General features: G+C 52.7%; 1 protein-coding gene across 2 annotated transcripts in view; it reads right to left on the bottom strand.

The window, feature by feature from the left end:
* CORO2B (coronin 2B) overlaps positions 1-24,106 on the bottom strand; it is a 133,521-nt gene that overhangs the window by 55,148 nt on the left and 54,267 nt on the right. For both annotated transcript variants that reach the window (XM_060618177.3, XM_060618178.3), the window contains one exon: positions 7,462-7,662. In XM_060618177.3, coding sequence (XP_060474160.1) covers positions 7,462-7,662 — 201 coding nt within the window. The remainder of the gene's footprint in view (positions 1-7,461; positions 7,663-24,106) is intronic.

Here is a 24,106-nt window from a genome sequence, read left to right on the forward strand (position 1 = left end):
GGGTGGATGGATGGGTGGGTGAGGAGATGGAAAAATAGATGGATACACTAATTATTTAGAAAATAATGAAGCATTTAGGAAGTACCCTAATAACCATGATCACAGAATGTCTCTGGGTGGGTACTGGGATGGGGAAAGCTTTATGGAACTGGCCTCATTTGAGTTGAGTCTTGTGGAACGAGAAGGAGCTATTCTTGTATTTTGCACAGAGCCTACCAGCAGCACACTCGTGAGGACATATTCAAACAAAACGGTGTTAGAAGGGAAGAGAGCGTGACAGCTAAACTGAACGAGAGAGAGCATGTGGCCTAACCTAATCATTTTGCAGAAGGGAAAACTAAGGCACAGGAAGGTCAAGTGACTCACCTAAGGTCACACGGCAACTAAGTGGCAAGGCAGAGATTCAAGCCAGGTCTGCCTGCTTCTAGAGCCTGATCTCTTAGCTGCCCATCCTGTGTTGCTCTCCTGCTCCGGGCTCTGCTCTCTTCCCTGAGACACCTTGTGGAGTTTTGCTACCATTCCTGCTCAAGCCCACCTCTACCACTTACTCTTGTGGGGCTGGGAAGATGGGGAGCAGTTGTTTAGCTCTGGTTAAGACCCCCTACCCTTGAACACCAAAGACGGGACAAAAAGCAAGAGAGGCCACACTGATTGGATTGGGGGTGAAGAATGCAACACCCCAGACCCAAGTTCAAGGGGGAAATGTTTTGCCACCAGGTCACTAACCCTCAGCAGGCATGGAGTGGGGGGCAGGTGCATAGAACTTGCACAAAGGGGTAGAAGTGACCCCCACCTAGAGACCAAGGCTAGCATCCCAGTCCCAGAATCAGGTTATTTTCACTATACGCAGCTAAATCTGAACATAATTTAAACCAGGGCCCCAGTTTCTGGAGGATAATGCCCAATCATCGTGAACGGCTGGCAGGGAGGAGTTAAGACGGGCACGTTCGATAGCTTCCTCCACGCACCACGGAGTTGGTTCCTTGAGCAAGACATACATGGGTAGGACCCTCTCAGGAAACTCCCACCTGCCTGGATCCCCAGTGGATGCCCCCTGAGCCTCTCAGAGACCAGGATGGATGTAACTCAAGTGCCCCAGCGCCCAGCATGGGGCTGGGTGATCAGTCCAAGCCCAGTGACTGAAGGAACGACAGTATCTTGTCTGGTTTCTGGCTCCAGGACACTTGTCTCCACCTCTTCCTGCTGACCGAAACCGTTGCTTCAGTCCTTCAGACAGGAAGCTTCCCACAGAGTCTAGGAAATACCTGGCTCTCCTGGCCTCCAGCGGGGATGGACGAATGGTATTGGCAAATCAGAGGAGCTCATAAAATACCCGTTGAATTAATGTCCAAGGACATCCTTGGAGACATTCAAACAACGGTAGCAACAATACAAGGCACATGTCCAGACGCGCCTCTGCCTGACCCTCTGGAAGGTGGGCAGGCCCGCTGCTGGGACAGCCACTTGTGCGCTGTGCGATCTTGAAGGAGTCACTTGACTTCTCCGAGCCTCTGTTTCCTCATCTTTAAAATGGGGAGAATAGCCCTACGTTCATCATGGGACTTGAGGTGAGATTCAAAAGCAGCAGTTACGTGAGACTCTGCAAATCCGCCCAGGTGATTCTAGCATGCAGCCGGGACTGAGAACCACTGGGTTACGGGGAGACGCAGACTCCTGATGTCCAGGCCAGGTTTCATGCCTTTCTACCAGCTGTCATTCGGGATACCAGGTAGCTGGCTAAGCAAAAACTCTGCTTCCAGCTTGGCCTTCCTGCAGCCGGGGATCTGGAGGCGGTGGCTTGCAGCAGGAAAGGGGCGGTGCACCTGGGGAGGCCCAAGTGGTTAATCAGGCCGCTGGGCACAGTGCCTGGTCTCTGGAATATTCATAAGGCCCCTCCAGCTGTGCCAGGCAATCAGGGTGCTGATTGCTCCCCCATCTGCGGCTTAACATTCCACTCCAGAGAGGACAGAGCTGGCGGCAGAATGTTAACTAGGGAAAAAACAGCCTTCGGCCTTCACAACAGCAGCCCGAGCAAGAGCCCCAGGGAAGACAAACGCACTTCTTCAAGATCTGCCAGCCAGAACTTATCTGCCCACCAGCATCCTGAGCAGTGGAAAGGGGTGTGGATTCAGAAGTTGGTAAGCTGGTTTCGGGTCCAGCTCCTGCGCTGACCAACTGTAGGCCCGTTTCTGCAGCCTCGGTTTCCCCATCTGTAAAACGCAGATGGCTCTGTCTACCGCCCAAGAGGACTGATTTTCAGGTGTTGTTGGGCTAGAGTGCTGTACAAAGGCAAGGCATCATCCCTGCCGCTGTTTGGAGTCGCTGTGGCCACACTTCCTACCCCACAGAAGTTTTCAGTCACAAATACTGAAATCCTAGGCAAAGAGGCTGGGGTCTCTCTCTCAGAAGTTTCACTCAGGACGGGGATTTGGGGTTCCCGGGCTAGTGCTGTTCTCACTGGGCCTGAGCCTCTCAGAGAGACAAGAAAGGAATGGGAAGGCCACCTGATAACTGATGTGGGGGGTGGGGGTGGATAAGAAAAGAACTACAAAAGCAGACAATGTTCTGTGGCCTTCTGGTTGCTGGGGGGAGGCGGGGGGGTGGGGGGGGAAATAGCCTGGAGCCAGTCCGAGTAGGGACAAAAGTGTGCCTTCATGAGTCCACAGCGCATAATTGATGCTCAAAGCCATGATTAGGATCCACCAAGAAAGGGCCCAAATGTTTTCGGTGTTTCTACTGAAAAACTCAGGAAACTGTTTTTAGAGTGATTTCTGTCAAACTGAGGGGAAAGAAAACCTGGCACTAAAGTAATAGAACCTTCTTCCGAAAATCGACCGACTCGTGGAACAGCTCCTCTCTACTGCTGACAGATAATGAGAGGGTTCTGAACTTGGCATTATTGTTATTGTCTGTAAGCCTCTCCCCAGCCCAGCTGGGCCAGGCCTGCAGGCTCAGCGTGACCACAGTGGGCAGGAGACTGGCAGGCTTGGCCCACGAAGCGGAAGAGGGGAGGCATTTGCCCTGATGCCCGAGGACCTCCTCTCTGGGCATGGACCCTGATCCCCATGGTCTCATTCGGTCCTGCCTCAAGCTAAGGGGACCTCCTAGATCAAAAAGTTGCTTCAGCCACCCACCCCACTGACACCCCTCGCCCTCACTGCAGATACTTCCGTCTTGCTAGCATTTTCTCCAGCAAGTTACATGCATGTGTAACTCTGGGCGGAAACATTTGCAACAAACATAATGGAGGGCCGAACGGAGCCCCTCTCTACCGCCTCTGAGAACTCAAGGGCTCCCTCTTTCCGCCAACAAACTGCTTTTATTTATTTATTTTTTCTCTAAAATAAAAAACATTAAGTGTTCCCCTAAAAACAAATTTAGAAGCTATGGCTAAGGAAAAAGAAGGAAATGAAAGAATTCGAGATCCCAATACTCAGAGATAACCCCTATTAACATCAAGTGTATCTTCTCCCAGTCTTTTCCGGCTCGGTAGATGGATGGAATAGAAATTTTCTAATGAGATTAATGATGTTTGACCTTTTCGTTTCACTTAACAGTTGGTCATGAAATTTTCTCGCGTCAAACACTCTCCTGCATCAGCCGTTCTCAAAGTGTGTTCTGGGGAGATTCCCAAGACTTTCAGGGATTCTGTTGGGTTGAAACTATTTTTATAATAATACGAGGACAAGATGTGTCTTATTCACTGCTATTCTCTCACAAGTATACAGCAGAGTTTTCCAGAGGCTGTGTGCATGGTATTAAAACAGGCTGAATGCAGGAGCAGATATACAAATCTAATATAAATACATATATAACATGCAAATTTTCTATTAAGCTGGATGAACTTAAAGAGATTTGCAAAAGGGTAAGACAATGCTTTTCTTCTCATTAATTTTTTGTGTTTTGGAAAATAGCTATTTTTCATAAAAATATGTTTCTTGGGAGAACGTGAAACGGGTTCATTAATGTTATTTTAAATGAATTAGGGGCTCCTGAGTGGCTCAGTCAGTTAAGCGTCTGACTTTGGCTCAGGTCATGATCTCATGGTCCATGGGTTCGAGCCCCATATTGGGCTTTGTGCTGACAGCTCAGAGCCTAGAACCTGCTTTCAATTCTGTGTCTCCCTCTTTCTCTGCCTCTCCTCTGCTTGAGCTCTGTCTCTCTCTCTCTCAAAAATAAGTAAACATTTAAAAAAAATAAAAATAAATAAATGAATGAACAAATAGCTATTTTTGAAATTCCTTTGTTTTTATTTTGAATATGCCAAATACTGACAGAGCCCATCTAAGTAAAAGTTCTTTGGCGTCCTCAATACTTTAAAAAAGTATAAAGTGATTCTGAGCTGAGCACTTGGCCACAACTGCTTTACATCATCAGTTTTTTTTAACAATGTTTGTTTTTGGGAGAGAGAGCAAGCAGGGGAGGGGCAGAGAGAGAGGGAAACAGGAGACCGAATCCCAGGCAGGCTCTGCGCTGTCAGCACAGAGCCCAATGCAAGGCTCCAACTCGAGAACAGCAAAGTCATGACCTGAGCCCAAATCAAGAGTCGGATGTGTAACTGACTGAGCCAGCCAGGCACCCCTACATCATCAGTTGCGATGGCTGCAGACCTTCCCTTCATGTGGATGTCCCCTAAATTCATTCACACATTTCTTTATTGATAGACCTGCAGGTTGCTTCCAATCTTCACTATTATAAAAATGCTGCATGAACCATCATGCACTTCTGTCGAGTGAAAACTTACTGAAATCAGAGAAAACAACAGAAACCAACTGGCAGAGTGAGTCACCGCCAGCCCGTTATCAGTCACCTTAAACACAACGTATCACAGAACGTGAAGGAACAAAGTTGAAAAGCTCTGTGTACGTGGAATACATACGTATGTGTCCAGATACGTCATCTCCAACCAGAGTCTCACACTCCATACAGAGTACCTGTTTTTTCTGCTGTCCTTGAAATGTTTACAAATTCTGATCATATTCTAGACCAGTGCTTTTACTGACAATAGCAAACTCGTTGGTACCACTGTAGAAACTGAGAGGAAGAGTTTAGAGACTTTTAAGCAATTTGAGAGAGAAATTTTCTCTCTGTAGGAAATAATCATACAAAAGATCGAGCACTGAAGAATGTTGCAAACATTTTTTTTTTTTTTTTTTTTTGTAAACTTGAGACTGTTTCTGTTGGACGGATTCCCTGAAGTGGGATTGCTGGGCCAGTGGATATGCGTGTTTACATGCTAATGGTTATTGCCAAGCTACCTGTAACTTTGACGTAAATACATCAAGTACACTAAGAATGTGTTCTGTCACAGCCTTGAAATACCAAAGATGATCATACTTTTATATCTTTTCCTATTTTAGTAGGTTAAAAGACTGATTTTCATCTTCTGTGAACCACTTTTTCATATTGTTTGCCTGTTTTCTTTTGCCTGGGTTTTGCCTCTTTTCATATTGTTTGCCTGGGTTCTTTTTCTCATTGGTTTTTCTGGACTGCTTCTCTATTCTGAACGTGGATCTGTTGTCTGTTATATAGCACCAATCCTGTATCAGTGATGTGGCTTGCCTTAAATTTTCCTTACCTGTCTCATTGCAGTACAGAAACTTTACCTTAAAAAAACTTTTTTTGTTCCAATCTATTCATCATTTCCTTTATGGTTTGGGGATCCTCGTCTTGCTTAGAAATCCTTTCCTTATTGCGTGATTTAAAAAAAATACTCGCCGGGGCACCTGGGTGGCTCAGCCAGTTAAGCATCAGACTTCGGCTCAGGTCATGATCGCACATGTGGGTTCGAGCCCCACGTCAGGCTCTGTGGCTGACAACTCAGAGCCTGGAGCCTGCTTCAGATTCTGTCTCCCTCTCTCTCTCTGCCCCTCCCCTGCTTGCACTCTGTCTCTCTTTCTCTCAAAAAAATAAACATTAAAAAAAATAATAAAAAAATACTCTCCATTTCCTGTAATATACTTGCAGCTTTTTCTTTTCTCTCTTGTCTCCTTTCTCTTTTCTTTTAATGTTTAGATCTTTAAGACATCTGGAATTAATTTTTGTTACAGTGTGAGCCACTGACTATTGTCCTTTGCAAGCCACACATACTGTGGAGTATCGCAGGGGTGCCAGCAATGGGCTTGAGCCCCAGTTGGGACCAACCCAAACGTGGCTGGGGACCTGCTTCGGCTGGAGTTTAGCTGGTCCCGTAAGTAGACGGAGATCTGAGCCCATCTGGTTCGAGAGGGGAGACGAGCTACGTTTCAGAATCCTTCCGAACGTGTTAAGAGTTGTTGCGGGCATCTGTGGGCAAAGTCCGTGAGCAGAGCTAACGATTTTGCCAGGAAAATCCCCAAACTCCTTTCCTATGCTATGTGGTCCACAAAGAGCTTCCATACCCTACCATCCCAGTCCATGCCAACATCATGCACGGGGAGGATTCAGCATCCCCGTTTTGCCATTAGGGGAAGCTAAGGTGCCGAGAGGTTAGGTGACCTGCCTGAGATCGCGTGGCTGGCAAGTGGCAAAGCCCACCAGAATCCAGGCTTCCTGCCACCAGGGCCATGTCCTCAGTGTCACTGCAGCTGCCCCTTTTAGTGGGGGGAGGACATGGCCTACGGCTTTCCCCAATCTGTGTTCTCCTACCGTGGGTAGGAGAGACTGGAAAAATCCATCCTCCACCGCCAACTGACGCGGATTTTGAGAACTGACGCTTCCTTCCGCTCCTCCCGAGTGGTTTGGCGGAGGGTGGGAGTAGAGATGAGTCAGGCCGGCGAGGGAGAGCTCAGCCATAAACAAGCGAGACTGACAGCGAGCACTTTCCCTGAGGCGCGTGACCTCCCACGGGCCTCCAGGGACTCTGCCTGAATGCAGAGCTTCAAAATTTCATGATCTGGGTTTTGCAGATTTAATTGGCTATATTCACAAAGGCGGCCACAGAAGGAGGAAAACCTTTAGATGGGAAGTGGGGACGAGGGAGAAGATAAATTATTTCCAGCCTCTCAGCAGAGAGCTCGAAATGTTTTTTTAATGAGGGTGTCATTTTTGCAGCCGCCCCACGTGCCTATGGCTGGGTCTTCACCCTGCCCACCTCCAAACCAAAGGGGCGTCCGGGATACACAATGGCAGTGCCGGACCTGGTCTTGGGGGTCACCCAGAGATCCGATGTCCCAGTCCCCAGTTAATGGGAACCCCATGTATCCGAAGGGAAGTGACTTGTCCAAGCGCTTCCGGGAACAATCTTTGGGGAAGTGTTGGGAACAGATCTCAGGTCTCAGGGATCCTGGCCTGCACCTGTTCTGGCGAACCTCAGGAAAACCCTGGGGAGGGCACAGCCACCCGACACATGACGAGGAAGCAAAATGGTGGGGCGGAGGGTGGTGGTGCAGAGGGAAATGGAGGCAACAGGCTCAACAGTGACCAAGAAGGGTTTCTCCCTGCTCTGGGCCACAGCCGGCGCTAGGGAGGTGCGGGTCCTACCTGCTCCAGGGGGATGACCAGGAAGGAGCCACCTCCCGCGCTCTCGGTGACAATGGCCAGGAAGCGGGCATTGACAGCACAGAAGTGGTTGTCGTGCACATTCTTGGTGATGGGGATACCGTCGAAGCAGTGCTCCCGGTTGGCCACCTTCCCGTAGACGTTCCGGAACTTGGAGCTGCGGTATTGTGGACGCCAGGACATCTGTGAGGGACCAGGAGAGACAAGGATCAGGCAGGTCACTGCTTCCAGAAGGGCCTGGCCTGGGCACTGGGTGGAGGGACGTGGAGACAAGGGAAAGGGCCTCCGAGAATGCAGGGCCCCCTGTGTGCCCCGCCCCATGCTGGAGGACTTACTGTCGTAGCAAACTCTTGCAATAGCAAAGACCGGCATGAGGGCACTCACACATTTCTTGTCTTTTCACACACTTCCATCCCACCCTCCAGACAAGATGTAAGGTCCTTTCACTTTCGAGGGACATGGCATGTGACAGAGCAGACCATCCACCCAACAACACGTATGGGCTGCCTTTTGTATGTCAAAGACGGTGCTCAATTCAGTATGGGAGGTACAGACAGAGGAGGCTGGGTGTCCACAAAAGTAGAGGGTGGGGGAGATGAGGGTGGGGGAGATGTCCCCCTTTAGGTGCAAAGACACAACCATCCATTACCATCCCCCCCTCTGGTTCTCTCTAGAGCTTCTAATCTACAAATGCATCCTCAGAAATCTCTTAGTCCTATATCTCACCATTATCACCAGGCACAGAGAAGTTAAGTGACTTGTCCCAGGCCACACAGCTAATAAGTAGAGCCTTGAACACAGGTCTCCCGACTGGCAACCTGACACTCTTTCCTATCCCAGCCTACCCTTCGGAGCAAGGTTTCTCAACGCGTGGTCCAAGGATCACCTGTATCAAAATCATCTGAGCCTCGTACAACATTTGTGAGAAATGCTGACCCCTGGGTCCCAGTCCAGACCTACTGAATCCAGTATTTGGGGGCTGGGGCCAGAAATTGGCATTTTAATTCAGCTTTCCTCCCACCTGCAGGAAACACACCGTGAGACAGAGGCACATTGAAGTTTGAGAGCCCCTGTTCTAGACAAGGGAGTGGTGCCCCTCCCAGCCCCTCGCTACCCACCATTGATGACACAGGCTCCAACCGACCAACCAGCTGGCCCCTACTGCATGCGTGTCCCGTGCCATGCAGCCAAGAACGCAGATGCGCACGAATAGGTGTGTAGAAGACTGAGTGGGCAGCCCACAGCGGAGTCCAGCTTCGCTACAAGATGGCGCCTCCTAGGGGAAAGCCCTATAAATGGGCATCATCACAGATGGAGCCCACATAGGAGTGCTCTTGGTGGACATGTCTCTACGTGCGACGGGCCACACGCAAGTCCCCAGCTGGGGCCTGGCACGCAGCTGGAGCTCAACAGTGCTGTGTAAATGAACATGCTTCTGGCCCAACTTTGCCATCATCAATGCCTTCCCCTTGTTGCCAAATCTCCTGATGTCTCCCACCCCATCTCAGGACAGAAAGAGGCAAGGGTAGTATCCTTACAGGAAATTTCCAAGGGAAGTCAACACAAAAGGAAGCACTTCCGCAGAATCAGGATACCAGCTCTGGGAACCGGAAAACAAAACTTTGCATTTGATTTAAATAACGCCAGGAGCTCAGCCGTAAAGGTCTCTTCATTGAAGGAAGGAGTTCAGATCCAATAAGGAGAATCTCGGGGAAGAGAATCTCTGAGAATTTCAGGGAATCTCAGGGAAGGTTCCTCACCTGCCAACAAATCCTCTTCCCACCCGCTCCCTGAGCCACCTCACCCCTACCTTCTCCACTGCCCAGGTCACTCCACATTCCAAGGGCCTTCTCCCTGCTTGCCACTCCTCCCTCCCTCCCTCCCTCCCTCCCTCCCTCCCAGCCTCTGCCCACACTGCCACCCACTCCATCTGCCTTCTCTGGTCCCTGCCCAAGTTTGCAGGACTGGTCACGACAAAGTCCTGCTGGAGGGCAAGTGCACTGAGCCCAGATGGGAGCCTGGTCAGCACTCCTGGCTGCATGATCTTGGGGAAGCCCCCTCCACTCTCAAGGCATCAATTCCGTGTCAGGATTACGTCAGCGATGCCCAGAGTGGGGTCCCAGGTGGTCACTCACGATCCCCTTACATGGTACAGAGATGAAGTTTTAAATTTTAGTAGTTACGTGTTTATTTTAATTTGCGTTAGAAATAATATAACTTGCATGCCAAATCTACGATTTCACAGATATTACTGCTAATAAGGCTAAGTTAAAAAATAATGAATCAATTAAAAAAAAATACAGCATGAAAACCATAGCATAGACCTGGCAAAAATCCAGTCTGATGTGGGAGTGCTAGGAATTGCTCTGTCCCTTCCACTGGAACATTCTAGATTCCACAGTTCCCATGAAAGAGAAAGAAAGAGAAATTCCAACTCCTGTTCCATGCTGGTGCATTCCCGGCCTTCACCGCTCTTCCCTGCCCAGCCTACGGGGACCGACTTAGCCTTCGGGGACCGACTCAACAGCCCCGGACTCCTCAGAGCCCCTGGACGGCCAGCACCTCTCCCTGAGCAACTAGTCTCCACGTGTCACGAGCTCTCTCTTCCCAGGAGGACAGTCTCAGCTCTGTGGTGGCAGGCGGTGCCCCCAAGGCCTCTGAGCCAGACTGAAGACTGGTTTCTGCTCTTCCTGGGTAGTCCACGTGAGTCCTGGATGCCATGGGGAGACCTGCTGGGCACCCGGCCCGGTGACAGGCCCAGCCCCTCCCTGGGTGGGGGGTAGACAGCTAGCGTGCAGTTCAGTCTCCCCCAGACCGCAAGGTCCTGGGAGCCACTTCCTAGCCCATGTCTGGCGAGCAGGACGACAATTTCTCTTTCCGCTCCAAGCACAACCCACGGCCTGGCACCTGGGATGGGCTGAGCCAGGCCCGTCGATGACAGCCCAGCACTAAACTCTTCCCCGGTTCAGACTTCACTGCAGGGCCTCACGGGTCGCTGTGAGGATGAAGGGTAACAAGGACCAGACCGGGAGCCACACAGCCCCAGATACACTGCCACCTTTGCTGCTGCCTAGCTGTGTGACTTGGGCAAGCCACTTAACCTCTCTGTGCTATACCTCCGTCGGCTCTTATATAAAGGAGGGTAATAATCCCCGCTACCTCCACGTGTGCGGAGGAGTCAATGCCAAACTGCCGTGACGTGCACAGCACAGGCCCAGCACCCCTCTGGATGCTCATTTGATAGAGCAGAAAGTGAGGCAGGAGAGAGGAAGGGCTGGGCTCTGTGCAGTCTCCCATCCTGCACTCCCCGCTTCTCCCCCAGAGCCCAACATGCTCAGGCGTGGGGCCTGCGCCCAGGCCCTCAGGGCCCCCAGCCTGTGTCTGCCATGGCCGGGCAGATCCACACGGGCCTCCTGAGAAACGCCGAGTCCCAGAGCTCTGGCGACATTCAGGCAAGCTGACCTGACGGGCTCTCCAGAGCCTTTCCCACAACACTCACGTTACTCCGGGTGGAGCCCACGGGTGCTGGCTGTACCTAGGTCTATCCTCCCGTGTGACTTCACCTCCACTGCCTTCTCTGCTCCTCCTGCCTCCTCCCCTTTCTGTGCTGTCCCACTCTCTGCCCTTTCTTCCCTCCCCCCATCTCCCCGGTGCTGCATCCCTTGGGGTGTATACAAAGAGGCGTTTGTGGTCAAGGCCCCTGGTGGGCATACCTGTGTTCTTAAACACATCCCACTGGTGTCCCTCATAGCCCAGCTAGTGTTTCTGAGCTGGATGCTGCAGCCTGAGGGTCCAGAGCCCAACCCTCGGGGCTTGGGGCCTGCACTCGGAAGGCCTGTTCTTCCCACGAGCTTGTCTCCCGGGGCTGGGCCCCAGCAGGCCCTAGAATGATGTAAGCCTGCTTCCTGGGAAGAGTGGAGAGTATCTTTCCAAGGGCTTTGTTCTCCACAAGCCCGGCACTGGCCTCTTCCCACTGGCTGGTAGGCTGGGGCCGGATCTCCAAAGACATTCTCTCCTCTCGGCTAGGCCTTCAGAAGGGCTGGGGACCCGCGTGGTCCTCATCACTGCGCCTGCAGCCTCACCTCACTCAAAACCCACAGCAAGCGTGCACGGCAGGGGGCTGAACCGGGCGTCTGCGGTCCTGGGTTTCCATTCCCCGGTCTGACTCCCGCTAAGCCTTGGGAAAAACACTGTGCCTCTCTGAGTGTCGGGTGCTCCAACTCTAAAACAAGATCCGTAGTTTGTGATTTTATGTGGTTGTTTACTAAGGATCAAAAGGAGGTAACATAGGTGTAAGTCCCATTCAAGACACCACTGCTGCTCCTGTGGGCCCAGGCTATTGAGGGGCGTCCAGGAGAGCAGCAACTCACATTCTGCTTTCAAGTATGGAGGAGATGAAACCGGTGCCTGACAAGTTCACGGTAATCTAACCGTCGTGTGTTGGCAAACAGACTGTGGAACGTAAGTGCCATGGGAATTGGACATCAGGGAAGGGGGGTGTCACTGTGGGCCTCACGGGGGCAGAGGCCATCCACCTGTACCAGGCACGGAGGCAGCACGGGGGCCGTGCACAATCCCTGTGGGCAGGAACTACGGCTGTCCTTGTACAGGCTGGGAAACAACCCAGCCCAGCTTCAGACAGTTGGCAAGCCCACGAGGCGACTCGAACCTGTTCTTGCCTTCCTGACTCTACAGCCCAGATCAGGTTTGCTCAAACCATTTATGATGAAAGATTTCAATACAGAAAAATAGTTGGGGGGCTCCTGGGTGGCTCAGTCGGCTAAGCGTCCGACTTCGGCTCAGGTCACGATCTCGCGGTCCATGAGTTCGAGCCCTGTGTCGGGCTCTGTGCTGACAGCTCGGAGCCTGGAGCCCGCTTCGGATTCTGCGTCTCCCTCTCTCTCTGCCCCTCCCCCGCTCATGCTCTGTCTCTCTCTCTCTCTCTCTCTTTCAAAAACAAATAAATATTAAAAAAAATAGTTGGGAGAATGGTAAAATAATCACCATCACCTAGGTTAATTATCATTAACATTTTGCCACATTTCTTTTTCTCTCCCCGTGTGTGTGTGTGTGTGTGTGTGTGTGCACACATGCACGTCTGTTTTTTTTCTCTTTTGTGGAATCACTTGAAAGGAGGTTGCAAATGACATGACTCTTGTCCCCTTATTACGTCAGCATGCATTTCCTACAAAGGAGGACAATTTCCTACACGAGCACATTTTACCACGATCACATCTAGGAAAATTAACAGTTTCTCAATACCATCTAAGACCCAGCCTATACTCAAAGTGCTCCCAAATGCCTTTCACAGCTCTCCCATATTGTGAACAACCAGGACGGGGAGCCACGTGGCTCCCACGTGTTTCATTTGGTGGTGATCTTTTGCCTCCTCTCCATCTAGAACATCCCCGTCATCTTTTTTTTTTGTTTTCTTTCTTTCTTTCTTTCTTTCTTTTTTTAATGGCACTGAGTTTTTGAAGACACCAAGTTAGTTGTGTTATAAAACATTCCAGAGATCTGTCACATGTTGCTTTGTGACAGCTTCAAAGTCATTCCTGTATTCTCTGGAAGCTTTAGGAGTCAGGAGTAAAGCTTTGATTTGACTCAGGTTAAAGATGGCCCTGTTACTCGTCGCTTGGCTTTGGTGGGGGCGAGGATGGAGAGGAGAAGGCAGAGGCAACGAGTGCCAAGCACCTGGTCCGACAGAGAGCGGTGAGGGACCGGCTGGGTGCGCTGAGGGTTTGTTCTGAAGGGTGGTGGACCGCAGGCCCCGGGGGGCTGACCTTGCCACCCGCAGTTGCTAAGGGGCTGACTTCACTCTGAGGTCAGCTGCATGGGCGTGCAGGCAAGGGAACAGAAAACACTCCTCCCTCTTCTGCCCGAGGAGGGGGCCATGCCCAGGCTGGGGTGGAGGAGCTGCCCAGACCTCAAAGGGAAATCAGTGCGGCAGCCAAGAGATGAGCTAAAATCTGGCCCTCTTCCCTTCCCCCCCTGACCCCCAAGCACAGCCTTGATCCTGGTGGATCCCCCCAGCTAATTCTAGTGAGGGTGGGACGCACACTCCCTCTCTGAACCTTTCAAGCGCAATCAGCACAGACTGAGACATATTGGAGCTCCTTAAAAAGGATGCCTTTCTTCACGGTTAAGGCTGCCTGCAGTGGAAAAGGAAGCTGCCTTGATGGGTAGTGAGCTTCCCATCCCTGGAAGGGTTCAAGATTCCGGTGGATGACCTCTGATCAGGGTGATGTGGAAAAATGGGTAGGACTAGCTGGTCTTCTGGCCCCAAGATGAGATCACAGAGCTCCTCTGTGAAAGACACTGTGTTGTAACAGAAAGGGGCATTGGGGTCAGAGTGGCCAGCAAGGGTCATGGTTCTGTCGCCCTGGCCAGGATTTTTCTCTCTCCTGTTGCTAGCTTGTGAGCTCCCTGGTCAGCCAACTCCTTCTGTCCCCTGCACCGCCACACCCCAGCCCCGGCCTGGTCCTGGACCATCCTGTCTAGCAGGAGCCTCACAGTGACCCTGGTTGAATAAGCTCGTAGGATGGGGGGAGGGCAGGAGCCAAGGTCAGGCACAACTGCCCGGTTCCCTGGATGCGACACGGTGGAGCCTCCCCCAGGAACCTCACGCCAGAGCTGACTTCAGCTTACTGAGGTCTTGAGTTTCCTTTTCAAACGGATGCCCCACTCCTGCCCACAGGATGAAGGTCGGTCCTTAAGCCCCCCTCCCCACTAGTGCCTCTAGGTCCACGGCCTTCCTTGCAGTGTGTCTGTCCTGCCGGTCACACAGCCCCATCTCCTCTGGGCTCCTTGTCCCCAGGAGGCCAAAGCCTCTGAATTCAGTACAGCTCTCCGTCTAGGGCTCCTCGAGTCCCTTGCTGCTGACGGCACAGTATCAGCAAGGCGACCAGTGCCCGCAGCACCACCCCAAGAAGCCCCCCCACGTCATAGCCACGGCCCAATCTAGACACCACCTCGTTCTCCTCCCTCTGCCCCAGCTGACCAATGGGCAGATACCATAACCTCACTGAAAATATACAGTACGTATGTGACTAATTTGAGGCTCAGGGGGGTTAAGAGACTAGCCCGAAGTCACAAGCTATGAACGTGGCAGGGCCAAGACCAGCCAAGAACTTTTGACTCTCATCCTACCATTCTTTCCAATCTAGGACTCATCTTCTCTTCCTTTGGCCTCTCTCTAAACTCACATCCCCTCGCCCTCGCTCCATATAACACAGGGCACTACACAAACGTATAAAGAAACTACAGAGTAGGCAGAGCCTACTATTTGTCAGCTGTGTGACTTTATGCCAGTCGCTCAACCTCTCTGAGCATCAGTTTGTCTATCCATAAAATGCAAATAATGTCTCCCAGCTCACCGGATGCGATGAAGTCACCAAATACAAGGTGACTGGCACAGGGCAGATGCTTGCCAAACACTAGGCCCAGCCTCTCCCCTTCTCCTGTAAGGGAGAGGCTCTGACCTCAATTAAGTGTTTACTTGGGGAGGCCAGGATCCGCCAGGAGGAGGAGGAGGGGGCTGGGCTGAGGGTCAGGAGGAGGGAGGGAGAGGCTCTGGCCTCCAGATGTGCACAGCTGCTGGGCCTGCTCCCTGGCGGCCTCTCCCTGGGCCCAGTGCCATCCCGGTCTCCCTCTGAGAGGAGGAGGGCCCGGAAGGAAGGAGCATTCATTTCGCAGCTGAATGGCCCTTGTAGCCTCTTAAGAAATGGAGGCTGGCTTTTTTCTCCTCTGAGATAATCACTATGTACACTCCACATGGAAGCAAATTGTATCCTGTCCTCCGATCCTAGAAATGATTTATTGTGGCCAGCGGGTACATTTTCTAGATGATGGTGACTGAAATGTAGTCCTTTAACTGGAACACAAAAACGTCTCCGACTCAGGTGAGGGGGGAGCTTGCGGCTGCGTCCTTGGGGGAGAGCGGTCAGCCAGAGAGCCCAGGAGGCCACGGGGATCTGCGCTGGCCCATCGGGATCTATGGGAGAGCCACTTTCTGGCCACGTGCTGCCAGAGAAAGGCTGACACGTTCAGTCTTGTTGGGATCACGGGCTGTGTGACATGGGACGAGCCGCCTTCCTTCTCCCGGATCAGTGGCCTCTTTGTGCAACGTGTGGGCATCAGCCACACCTCCATCCTAAATCTCTGTGAGGACGGGACGTGAGGACACAGGGGAGAGGTGCCCACAATGTGTGGGGGCCCTGAGCCCGCATGCTGGTCACCTGGCCCTCCTCCATTTCTGAGCTGGCTCTGCTTTCCCGAACCCGGGACTGGACACACAGGGTAATAAACAGGCAAAGTTGGAACTATTTGCTTACGTATGTATGTATGAATGTGTGTATGTATTGAGAGAGAGAGTGCACAAGTCGGGGAGGGGGGGGAGAGAGAGAGAGAGAGAGAGAGAGAGAGAGAGAGAATCTTAAGTAGGCTCCAATGCTCAGCATGTGGGCTCTAACCCACAACCCTGGGATCATGACCTGAGCTGGAATGCAGGTTTCTGGCATGTTCCTCACACCAGAGGTTCTCAAATTGACTTCCACGTAGGCCCAGGGTTCCAAAGTGCAGTCCCAACCCATAGCATGAAGGTGCTCCCAGCTTCCTTCTCGACTTGAATACAAACAGCTCTGGGCCCTCTGGGTGGCTCAGTCGGTTGAGCGTCTGACTTCGGCTCAGGTCATGATCTCACGGTCTGTGGGTTCGAGCCCCGCGTCGGGCTCTGTGCTCACGGCTCGGAGCCTGGAGCCTGCTTCGGATTCTGTTGTCTCCCTCTCTCTCTGCCCCTCCCCTGCTCATGCTCTGTCTCTCTCTCTCAAAAATAAATAAACATCGAAAAAAACTTGAAATAAAATCAAATTAAAAATTCAGTTTCTTAGTCGGACTAACCACATTTCGAGTGTTCAGTAGCCATATGTGGCTAGGGGCCAACACACTGAGCAGGACAGATTACGGAGCATTTTCATCATCGCAAAAAACTCGATCGGACAGCGGCGGTAGAATCTTGCTTGGCCCCCAGAAGTCACATCCTAGTAGAGGCTAATAATCAAACTGAATCTCCCAATAGTTACTGACCTAACAGTTACTGACCCAATAGTTACTGACCAGAAAGAATGTAGAGGGACCGGGAAGGCCATGGTCTGGAGTCACCCCAATGACCTTCTCTCCACCCCCAGCAGATGTGGAAGGCCTGGGTGCCGGGCCGGCGCTCCCACCGGCTCCCAGAGCCTCTCGCGCAAGCCCTCCTCCACCGTGCAATGGGATCCCTCCCCGCTCTGTCCTGTCTCCCTCCCTCATGCTGTCAGAGAGCAGGTCAAAGCAGGAATGAACTTGGTTGGGACGGCACCTTCTCAACAGCCTGCAGATGGGAGGATACAGATAGCATCCCATAGATGCTGCACGCTGCCCATCACCCAACGCAAGTCTGGCCAGACGTGCAGTCTATTCCTGGAGCAGACTTCTGCCCCGAATCCCTGCCGTCTTTCCTGTTCCGCTGAGCGGGACCGGACACGTGAGGAGGAGGCTGCCGGCCTGTGCTGCTCCTGGCTCTTCAGGACAGCCTCCCACCGCCCTCAGGATGGCTCCCGAGTTGGGAAGTCTTTCCTGAAGCTCCCAGATTCTGTCCTGTGCTCCCCTTTCCCTGGCCTCCTCTCACTGACAGCAAGAGCCGACGTGGGATCGGAACTCAGATCTCACACCCGTGTTTGCTCCCCAATCTCGCTGGATGTTACGGAGGGCAGGGATTATGTCTCGTTCTTCCTCATTTTTCCAGGGCTCACCATCAGGCTCATTACGGTATGGATAAAGGTTTAGTAAACACGTGAACGAATGAAGGGATGACAGGAATGAGGAAAAGCGACTCTGTCACTGCCCCTCATAGCCTCCAAAAGCTCCCCTGATGCTCCCAGATCACAAACCTTGCCCATCCCCCCGTGGGGATCTGCAGGACAAGATCCCAACTCGTAAGATCCGACCTGGGCAGCAAGCTGGGGAGATGTCTGCCCCTCTATGGGCCCAGCTTTTCCTGCATGCGGGTCCGGACACGCAAAGGCTTTCATGGAACCAACCACACAGCCTGTCGGAGCAGAAAAGCACCCTTGGGTCCCCTAAAATCCAGCCTCTCGTTTCAGAGACTAAGGCTCAGAATGGGAAAGGGATTTGTCCAAGATCACACAGCAAGGTGATACGATGATGACCGGTCCACACTGCAAGACGCCTGCTGGGGGTGAAGGGTGAGGAAGGGTGAAGGGGTACGGTGTGTATTCCATGGGGCTGCCAATTTCCTCCGCATGCGGACCCGGTGGGAGTGTCCCGAGTGGGCAGGCCTTGCCCAGAGAAACACCCACCCACCACTGGGGTTCTATATTCCTCTGCCCAGTGAGGGAGGGGCAGTGGAGCTCAAAGCCCAGGCCCAACAGATGGTTTCTATTTGCAGCCACTGAGCCCGGTCTGTGCCAGACTTCTGACCTATTTTGAGGAACGGAGGGCCCCACTGGCTCAGGGATGGCCTCCCACTCACACCCCTTAACCCACAGTTTGGCAGGGGATCAGTGGGTGGTTCAGGGCTGGTGGAGACGGGGAGCGGAGGAGGAAAACCTTTGAAAACGAGGCTGGGGTGGATGTCCTCAAGCCTGAACGCCAGAGAAGGGATCCTGAGAGTCCCCAGTGATCTCAGAGTCTCCTGGGGTATCTGTGGAAATTCAGCTTCCTGGGCTCCACTTCCGGATCGCATTCTCTGCGAGGGGGCCAGGGAATCTGCATTTGAACGAAGCTCCGCAGGTGATCCCCACTATTCATTGTACTGTCTGTGGACTGACAGCACGGGTATTACCTGGGGGCATCCGACTTTGGCTCAGATCATGGTCTCACGGTCTGTGGGTTCGAGCCCCACATCAGGCTTTCTGCTCTCAGTGTGGAGACTGCTTTGGATCCTCTGTCTCCCTCTCTCTCTGCACCTCCCCAACTTGTGCTCTCTCTCTCTCTGTCTCAAAAATAAATTAAAAACAATTAAAAAAAAAAAAGAAATGCAGAATCCTGGCCCCACTTGGAACTAAAGCAGAATCCAGTTTAGTTAGATCCCAGGTGGTCTGCAGATATGCAGTGTTCTGGTTCAACCTTGAGTGAGGGCTTGTTAAAGCCTAACCCCCTGGGCCCCAATTCCAGAGCGTGTGATTCAGGAAGTCCAGGGTGGGTGCTGCCTGAGACTCTGCCTTCTAGAAAGTTGCCAGGTGATCCCGGAGTGAAGGAAGCCCCTAAGCTTCGGTGCAAGGGGCACTGTGCCCTCGGAAGCCCCGGTTCTGTGACCTTTCGTAAATCCCTTTGCTTTTCTGAGTCTCAGTTTCCCCATCTGTGAAATGGATAGAATTCGTCCATTTTCCCTAGGATAGCTGTGAGGCCCCAGTGAAATATAATGACAAGTGTGGAAGCACTTTGTGAACCGAAGTTACTATATAAATCCATTTGTACCTTAAATAGTACTTGAAGGGATATCATTTGCCCTTAACAGCCACCCTGCTGTAGGGTGGGTCAGTCCAAGAGTTGGCCTAATGTGTTCCTTGAGGGATTTATTCTGCATTCCTAGACTGCGGAGCACAAGGCCAGGCATATGCAGTCAGTGCTTAATAAGGCGGTGGGATTCCACTTGAGCCTTCTGGTTCTCAGCCCAATTCTCTTTCCACTGAGGTTTTCACTAAGGTTTTCCTCCCACCCTGCTCCACGGCCCTCTGGTTTCTTGGTAGGTGAGGCTAAGCAACTAAGCAACTTTTTTTTTTTTAAATATTGTTCGGTAGTTGAGGCTATAGGCTGAGCTGGGGAGACCCCCCCCCCCAAAGGCACCTCACCTGTGAAATGTCCTGCCTGATGCTTAGGATGATTTGGGATCTCATGTGCAGGACTCCCGGCCCAGCCCCCGGAACACCTGCATTGCAGGGGTCCTTCCCCGTGGAGGGATCTGCTCATTCGGGTGTCCCCAAGCCAGCGCACCTCAGGGCTCATATGTGTGTGAGGTCGGACCCAGCACAGTCAAGGAAACCTCCAAAAACAATGTGCCAAGGATGCTTCCTGGGAAGGGGGCATTCAGTGCTGCCTGTGGGCGGAGTTCCATGAGCTTTCCCAGGGTCCAAGGTTTCCGCTTGTCGGTCTCCGTAGCCAGGGCTCCCTGGGACGGCCTACCTCCCGGAACGAGACCTTGGCTCCCTGTCACCCGTCAGCGCAGGCAAAGACGGGCTGATAAACTGTTGCAGGAGGAATGTGGTCACTTGGCTTGGGCCTTCCCCTTCCCGAGAGATAATTTATCCGGAATGCAATGCAGGGAGGGCACGGAAGAGCGGGATGGTCTTCTTGCTATGGACTAGTGTCTCTGCTAGAGAACAGAGGGAGGCGACCCATGTCTCAGTGCCCCAAGTTAGAAAGGGAAAGCCGAAGACCGTTACGCTACCGTTAATCATCTTGGGTATAGACAGGGCAGAGCATCAGCCTGCCCACAGAGAAGCAGACACCAGGCCACCTGCACACGGCTTATTTATTTATTTTAATATTTATTTGTTTGGGGAGGGGGCAGGGCCCGAGAGATGGAGACAGAATCCGAAGCAGGCTCCAGGCTCTGAGCTGTCAGCACAGAGCCGAGCCCGATGCGGGGCTCGAACTCGCGAGCCGTGAGATCGTGACCTGAGCGGAAGTCGGACGCTTAACTGACTGAGCCACCCAGGCGCCCCTGCACACAGCTTATTTGGAGATAAATTCTTTGTGCGGCTCACCAGTCCCCTAGGGATGTGCGTGTGCAAGTGTGTGGGGTGTGCGTGTGTGTGTGTGTGTGCATAGGAATTACCATTTTCTCCAAGACACTGGAGAAACTTCATCAGCTGATGGTCTAGAAAAGAGAGTGGAAACTTTTTGATTAAACTTAATGTCACGGAGAAAATAAAAAGGTGTTTGTTTAAAAAACCAACTGACTGATGAAGGTCTCATGATGTTCTCTACCTTTCACTCATTGCCTTATAAAAAGCATCTACTAAGGGGAACCTTCTTGGATCTTTGGCCAACGAATCCCCTAGGATAGCCACTGCCGGCCAGACTCACGAGGAACACAGCCTCATCTAGGGGGCCATGCTGTGTCCCACAAGGACCTCTAGCTAAGCTCCAGAGCTCTGTACGGCAAGGGAGACCCACACTCAGTGGTGATTGGCTCAGCCACTCAGCTCCTTCCTTGGAGGACGTTTGTTTGTTTGTTTGTTTGTTTGTTTTTTAGGGAGGGGAGGGACAGAGAGAGAGGGAGACACAGAATCCGAAGCAGACTCCAGGCTCCGAGCTGTCAGCACAGAGCCCGATGCGGGGCTCGAACTCATGAACCACGAGCCGAAGTCAAATGCTCAACCGTCTGAGCCACCCAGCCGCCCCCTTCCTTGGATGGTTTAAATGTGAGCTACGTGAGCCAGCAGTTGGTGGCCAAGGCAGAAGTCACAAGCAGAAGGAAGGGGTAAGGAGAAGAGGGCACAGAGAGGCATAAAGAGGGTCACTCTTCCTTTTTAGATATGTAAGCAAGCTTCGCTCCTTGACACTTGCTAATTGTGACCTTGCCCCTCTTCCTCTTGGCAGCATCCATTCATCCAGAGCGGCTTAGGGCGGTCAAAGCAGGAATAAAAAACATGCAGGTTCTGACATCCAAAATAGGATTTTGCAGCTCCACAACAATCTTAAGAACCAGAGTTAAGAGGCTTTTCTCCATTCCGGTCTCCCTGCCCTTAGCAACTTGAAGAGTCTCCCTTGGCTAACTCTGGTGAGACAGCAGAGGAAGGCTGGGAAGCCCCCTTCTCACAGACAGAGGCTGAGGGTGTGAAGGGCAATGAGAAGCGAAGTTCATGTTCAGGTGTGCGGCCTGATCTGCCACACTTTGCGCCAAAATCTCAGGGGCCACGCGCTCGCTAGGTTGGAGGGCGCACTCAGGGCAGAGGGGTGAGGGGTTTCGCTCCAACTTCTTGGTTAGGATTCTGGAAGAAGGGGAGCCTGGGTGCCTCAGTCGGTTAAGGGTCTAACCTCAGCTCAGGTCACGATCTCTCGGTTCGTGGGTTCGGGCTCCACGCTGGAGTGGTGGTGCGGAGCCTGCTTGGGATTCTTGGTCTCTCTTCTCTCTCTGCCCTACCCCACTTGCGCTTTTTCTCTCTCTCTAGTATATAATAAATATTTCAGTGTTTATTTTTGAGAGAGAGAGAGAGAGAGAGCGTGAGCACAAGCGGGGGGAGGGGGGTGGCGCTCAGAGACAGAGGGAGACACAGAATCCCAAGCAGGCTCCAGGCTCTGAGCGGTCAGCACAGAGCCCGACGCGGGGCTCGAACTCACAGACCGAGCCAAAGTCGGACACTTAACCAACTGAGCCACCCAGGCACGCCAATAAACCTTTTTTTTATTAAGATGTTTTATTTAGTTTTGAGAGAGCACCAGCAGGGGAGGGGCAGAGAGTGAGGGACAGAGGATCTAAAGTAAGCTCTGCACCGGCAGCAGGGAGCCCGATGTGGGATGTGAATTCACGAACCACGAGATCGTGACCCGAGCTGAATGAAGTCAGATGCTCAACCGACCGAGCCACCCAGGTGCCCCATCAAAATAAATAACCTTAAAAAAAAGGATTCTGGAAGGAGAGAAACTGCTATTCAAAGAAGTGGCCTCGCAGGATTAAGATGGCCCAGGGGAAGGGTCACAGGGGGCTGGGTGTGCAAGCCTGAGCCCCCTTCAGCTCTTGGCTGGTGGAGAGAACCCACCAGTCCGCCCCTGCACGTCCCTGAAGGAGGACATGGAAGGTGTAAAAGCCATGGGCCACCAAGAAGTTGCCATGGCACGGGCAAGCTAACTGCATCAGAGGCTGGGGGCAAGATGGATGTGAGACAAAAGCTCACCTTTTGGGACCGCCGGGGCCGAGAAAAAAATGGACCCTGAGTCTGTCAGTTGCAGACTTCAGTGGCAGGTGCTCAAAGAATGCTCCAGGACAGGACAGACCAGCCACACCTCAGTGGTTGTTAGCCAGGACCTGTCTAAGGAGCAGCACAGAGCCAGAGGTCCCCCTTCCCAACACCTGAGGTCACATAAGCCCTGACCACTTATAGCCACAGATGTCATTTTGAAAAAGAGCCAGACGAGGAGGAGCTCTGAAAGACGAGTCCTCTGGAATCACTCAAGCAGAAGCTAAATTACCCAAAGAGGCTGAGGCTTTGCCTCACAAGGCTATGCCAGTGACCGCCTACCCCCTCCCCGCCCCGGACTGGCCTGAATGTGTTTGATCACCGTGACTCTGCGAGGCGGGGCTTCTGAATGAGATCACATCAGCTTTGGAGAAAATAAAGACTCTGTATCCTCTCTGCACATCCGAGCTGTCAGGGCGGCCATGGAAGGCCGCGAAGGCCGTGCACTGCACACTTGACCGTGTGAAGAGCGCCCCCTGGGGTTACAGAGCGTGGGCTGGTGTGGGGGAGGGTACTGCCAGTCCCTTCCCAAGGAAGAGGAGGCCAGAGGCCAGAGGCCAGAGGCAGAGGAAGAGGGCTCTCATCACTGTCCCAGAGGCCAGACTTGAGCCAACAGGATGGCCCGAGGGATCCCGTGCACGCGCAGATCTGCAACGTCATTCCAGGCTTCTGATGCCCGGTCGTGTGGCTGCCCCTGGGAGCCTGTGAGGCCTGCCCGCCAGTCACTCTCTTGCCTTCCATTACTAACGGGTAATAGAGTCTGTTTCTACGAACCAACAGAGAAGCCCCTCCAGCAACGTGGAGGGTCAACAACCGTCTCTGGCAGCTCAAGAGAAGGCGCATATGCGTCGAGACTTCCTCCAGCGTGGGCGCTGGCTTCGAGAGGTTCCTGCACCGAGCACCCTGACCCTGTGGACTCACCCTGCCTGAGCACCTGGGGCATCGCCTGGCGGCAGCCCCCACCTGGCCACTGGTCCTCCCCGCTCCGTGCCTCTCATTCAATAAAACAGACATATGCCTACAGCTCGAGGCATTCCCGGTTGCCCTTTTGTTCTGTTTTTTGTTTTTGTTCTCATTTGTTGGTTTGTTTCTATTTGTCTTTGTTTCGTTTTGTTTTGCTACTTGCAGCCCAAAGCATCCCAGCTGATAAAAGAAGCAAGAGCAGGAGGCAGCAGATGGCTGAGTCTGTGGACACTGCCTACGACATGTCTCCATATGAGGTCTCTAGGTCTCAGAGGCTCTGCCCCCACAGCCAAAACTCCAGTGATTCCGGAGACCGTGAGGAGGCCCAGACACCACAACGCCCAGCCCACACCCGGCCCGGGGCCTCTGCCAGAGGGGGGAAGAAAAGCGCGGACCCCTACATTCCCCTGCAAGGTTTTCGTCCCTCTCCTACAGCTCCTCGGGGTGGGCCGAGGCAGCTGCCTCTGCCTCCTGTGTGGCAGAACATGCTGGAAATGTCCCAAGGATCGGGGGAGGGTAATAGCGATGATCACGGCGGGGGTGGGGAGCGAGAATCAGATGCCCATTGCCTGCTGCTACCCAGACACCCCACATGCCACGCTGTGGGTCTGCAACGCTGTGGAGACTTGAAAGGAGATCCCCTCCCCGCTGTTTTATTCCCCTGAAAGCTGTCATTGCTACAGAAACCACGAGGAAGAGGGGTG

The sequence above is a fragment of the Panthera onca genome, chromosome B3 (assembly GCF_046562875.1).
Source record: "Panthera onca isolate mPanOnc1 chromosome B3, mPanOnc1 haplotype 2, whole genome shotgun sequence".
Lineage (NCBI taxonomy): Eukaryota > Metazoa > Chordata > Mammalia > Carnivora > Felidae > Panthera > Panthera onca.